General features: G+C 38.5%; 1 protein-coding gene across 1 annotated transcript in view; it reads left to right on the top strand.

Annotated features, from left to right (window-relative positions):
* wasf3b (WASP family member 3b) overlaps nucleotides 1-5,000 on the top strand; it is a 64,510-nt gene that overhangs the window by 32,482 nt on the left and 27,028 nt on the right. The window contains exon 2 of the mRNA XM_084325557.1: nucleotides 4,885-5,000. This exon is cut by the window's right edge and continues 40 nt beyond it. Coding sequence (XP_084181683.1) covers nucleotides 4,908-5,000 — 93 coding nt within the window. The 5' untranslated portion in view covers nucleotides 4,885-4,907. The remainder of the gene's footprint in view (nucleotides 1-4,884) is intronic.

Here is a 5,000-nt window from a genome sequence, read left to right as displayed (position 1 = left end):
TTTTGGTATTTTTGGGGGTTTGTTTTCGGCTGGGAGGTAAACCCTGTATAAAGGTATACCGTCATGGGTCCATGCAAAGGTATGGATTTCTACTACACCGTCATCCACAATATGTATAAATAAAAAATATATGCACATATGCTATATTTTCGATTATATTTTTCTTATAATCTTGCAGCAATATTAAAAAGCTAAAGAAAGTAGAACATTTTTAATGGACCATACATGGAAATGTATGAAAATGCACCACGGCAATAAGTATTCCAAGATAAAAACGTAAAGAAAATGATATATCTTTATAATTAGTCATTTGTACTGGAAAACAAAATACTGTCAAATACCACTATAGCGTAAAAACTAAGAAGAAATACTGTGATATGGTATATATATATATAAAACCCAGCTCTAGGCTGGTTGTACTGATCCGTCGCTGTGTTTGTATGCGTCTCCAGCTGGGTCAGTGACGAGCAGGCTTGGGATTAGCACCTAATGCCTTAATCTCTGGTGCTGGACACTATCTGTCTCCTGGCCTCCAGATACACTGTTGGTTTGTGTGGTTAGAATAGAATAGAAATACTTTATTCATCCCGAGGGAAATTTGGCACTACAAATCACTCACAGTAAACAGTAAACATTTGGGTAGACAAAAACAAAGCTCACGCATAAGAATAAAAATAAGCCTAAGAATAAAATACGGTCCGGGATATACATTGCCTATGTTACATTCTAATATAAAATATACAGAAATATACAGTAAGTGTAAAATTGTAAAAGTAAAAGTAAAAGTCCAGGAAGATAGTACTGTCACCTTGTGCTCAGTGATGCATTATAAAGTCTGATGGCTGTCGGAATGAAGGACTTCCTGTGCCGTTCAGTCTAGCACTGGACATGCTCCTTCTGTCAGCCAGTGTGTGTGTGCGTGTGTGTGTGTGTGTGTGTGTGTGTGTGCGCATGTTTAAAGGGGAATCAAGAATGCCAATATGTTATTTCCATGGCCTAGGACAGTTACTCTTTCCCAAAGCCAGAAACCAGAGAAGTAATACTCAAACTAGTGATGTCATCAGGTAAAGTCTGGAGCTGGTCCATTGACAATGAATGGGAAACTGATTTTGTGGAGCCACAGAATATTTGTTTTCTTTTTTTTATATCAAAATGAGACAGAGATGACCAGATGTCTTAGATGTTTGTTTACTCCATTACAAGCACTCTAGGGTTTGGATTAGTTGGAGAGTCGTTCATTTTCACCAACATTTTTGACTGTCTTAGACGATTGGAATAACATGTATGAATTCTGAAAATGGGTGTAGCTCCCCTTTAAATGTTTTTCTTGCTTTTGATTATATTGCCATTTCCACCCACATATTGTTCTATAGACTAAAAGCTGAATATAAAATATTATTTCCTACCTCCTATAAACTTAGCAAAGTACATTTTGGCTGTTTTCTTTGCTTGTTATGTTTACTTCCCATCCATGTTAAGTTTCACTTCCACTTTCAGTTTGACAAAATTGTAACGGCTGGCGCTGTTGACCATGTGTTAAAAAATCTATTGTGTTCCCACCACATGATATTGAGGAAATTCGGACTCTGCACAAAATGTGTGGTCATTTTACAAAATAATTTGATGTGATTTCAAGGGAGATGGTATAGTCCAATCAATTTGAAGCATAAGGGCATGCTTAGACACCTCCAGTGCACTCTTTTGTGTTCTACGCAGGGGTGTAAAAAGTACCCAGAAATTATACTTAAGTGAAAGTATGGGTACCGTCTCAAAATCGTACTCAAGTAAAAGTCAGAGTAGGCCTATCTGGCTAAAAACACACTTGAGTAAAAGTAAAAAAGTTTCAACTTTTAAATGTACTTAAGTACTAAAAAGTAAAAACCTTTTTTTTATTCCGGGGCAATGAAATGTTGGGCGGGTTCATTTTCCATTGATGGGGATTTGATTGGCTGTTTTTAAATAAAGTGCAGCTGCAGGGTTAATAACGTTAACGTTAGTTCGGCCAGAGAAACAAATATACTAATTAAAATGGTTGGACCTGCGAGATTTGTACTTTGTACTAGGTAGGTCTGCATTTTAAATGTTTTCTCTGAAATGTAATTGAGTAAAAGTACAAGTATATAAACCTAATAATACTAGAGTAAAGTACAAATCCCCAAAAACAGTACTTAAGTATTGTAACGAAGTACAATTACTCAAGTACTTTACACCCCTGGTTCTACGTGACCCCCACACTGGAAAAAGACATCATGCACAATCTTTAGTTGATTAATACATTTTAGCTTTTTGAATGAGTTATTTCCTGGAAAGGGATATAAGCACATCTGGTAAGCATTAACCCTTTCACTACCACACTGCCAAAGGGTTAACCCTTTCACTGCAACAATACAGAAGGTTAACCTTTCACTGCCACACAACAAAGGGTTAACCCTTTCACAACCACACTACAGAAGGGTAACCGTCAGTAGTGTGGTAGTGAAAGGGTTAACCTGTGGTAGTGAAAGGGTTAAGATTTAGCAAGGTTCCTCTGACTACATATTTACAGATTCTTTGTTGAAAACAACTACGGTAATCAATTAGTTGGCAGATCCTATGATTGTTAGTCGACTAAGAATTTCTTTAACACTTTCAGTGCCTTTGATTAACGTTGATTAATGTCCTTGGATGCCAGCATCCACTTCAATGATAGCGTTAAAAACGCATAATCTATGTTTTAAATTATGGCTATGTGTCTAATCTGCCCGTCGCTTATCAATGACTTGTTTGCAGTCAACATTGTCGAAACGGATTGTTTTTTAATCGGTTCATATCCTTTTTATAGCATTTCGAAAAGCTATAGTTTTCTAAAAAATTTCAGGAAAATAGAAAGATTCCGTCATAAACGGCATTTATTGGAATATTCTCGAATACACTAGACACGTTGTCATTTGTCGGCCTATTTATGAATCGTTTTCAAATAAACGCTAGATTATCGATAGTATATGTGTACTTATGCACGCTATAGAAGCGAGCTGATTCTCTTATTTCCTCAACAGCACACACACACACACACACATATACACATACGAGGCACGCTGTTATCTCAGTGAAAACAGCTCTGATTATCCTAAAACTGGTAACATAGACTCCTTACCTTAGATCAGATGTTCTCCAAAAAGATTATTCCAATTCCTGATCGCCATTCCAAATATCGATCGCGTTTATTGATTGATTATTGGCTGCTGTAAATATATATTCCAGGCTGCTTTCCATCTCCTGATCACTTCCCTCTTCATCAGACGGCTCGCCAGCATAGTGGAGCCAGTGTAATCGAATGGCCTGCAGTTACACAGGGATAGACGATAGGGGGCGGTATTTTCCCATCGGAGCTCCTAGAGGGGCTGCTGTACCAACGGGAGACTCGGTTGATGAAATATGAATTCAAATCGCTAATAAAAATAAAAAAAACAACAATTAGCGTCGTCGGCATTCAACGGGCGGCGCGAAATAACGACATAACACGTCGCCGGCATCCAAAGTGTTAACATAAATAATTAAACATCACATCCATAGAAAAGGACCTCCTCAAGAAGAATGTAGTTGGTGTCCAGTCATGTGTGCCGTCAGTGACGGACTGGGATGAAGAGAAACGGCCTTGGCTTTATGACATTCTGTGGCCCTAATCTCAAACTGAACAGTGAACCCTGTTTCTGACACAGCAATGAGGTGGGATTTAATTTATTTTCATTTCAAACCTTTATTTAAACTCAAAAGGCAACTGAGGTTGCCCTCACTTACAGTCATGTCGAGTGTACATACAGAAATAAGCTTAAAAACCATATAGAATCACACAGCATATAAAATCATAACAATAAGACAAGACGAGGCAAAAAGCAAGGATACCAAATCAATTAAAACATGTACAACTTTATTGAAGGTTGGAGATCAAAGTTCTAAAATGCAACAGAGGGGAGAATCTCAAGTTTTAAGGACTGTTGGAGTTCATTCCATGAGCTAGAGGGGCATCATAGAGAAATGCAGATTTACCCTGTTGCAAGCAAACTCTGGGGACCTTAAGGATGGGCCTGTGAAAGAGTGAAAAACAGCTGAATCAGTTCAGGTATGAGGCTGGCGAGGGAGTCTTCTATTGTCCACCCTTGCCCTGAAAGAATATGAGAGGAGGAGTGATCACTTGAGTTCAATGTATTGGCTCTTGAGTTCAATGTTGATGAATCCACACGGAACCAACAGAACTTATTAGAGTAAACATATATACCAGTAATAATGTAGAAGACTTGTCCTGTGAGAGGTGGTGCATGGGACACACACGTACGACTATACCAGGGGTTCGCGTAATTTCAACGTGGAATTAAGGAATATATCAAAATTGTTGTTGAACTTGATCATGCATATTTATTAGAAAATGTAATTACAGCACTATGTTATCAATGTTGAACTTGATCATGCATATTTTAGAAAATGTAATTACAGCACTATGTTATCAATGTTGAACTTGATCATGCATATTTATTAGAAAATGTAATTACAGCACTATGTTATCAATACGCATTTATAAAACAAGGCATATTTAGCCAAAATATGTTGCCAGAACATAAATAATATATATATTTTTTTTACTTGCCAATGCGAGCCCACTGTCACCTACCCATGACCCCACTTTGGGTCGCAACCCATAGTTTGAGAACTGCTGGACTATACAACTTAGAACAAACACAACGCCATAGTGCTAGAGAGCTGCCAACGGCCCAACGCCATGCTGTCCATTAACACCTCTCCCAGGGTGTGTAATTGACTTCTCAAACGAGGTGTGTTCAAGTTCAAGGTCAAGTTTCAAGTATGTTTATTAATTGAAATGCTTGGTTCTGTGTTGGTGTGTCCTTGCAGAGTGTGTGGCGGCGGTGTGAGTCATGCCGCTGGTGAAGAGGAACATCGAGCCCCGGCACCTCTGCCGCGGGGAGCTGCCAGACGGCATCGACAGCGAGCTGGAGTGTGTGATGAAC

Source organism: Notolepis coatsorum (genome assembly GCF_963971535.1).
Source record: "Notolepis coatsorum genome assembly, chromosome: 12".
Taxonomy (NCBI): domain Eukaryota; kingdom Metazoa; phylum Chordata; class Actinopteri; order Aulopiformes; family Paralepididae; genus Notolepis; species Notolepis coatsorum.
Note: the sequence above shows the minus strand (reverse complement) of the source record. Positions and strands in the feature narration are given on the sequence as shown.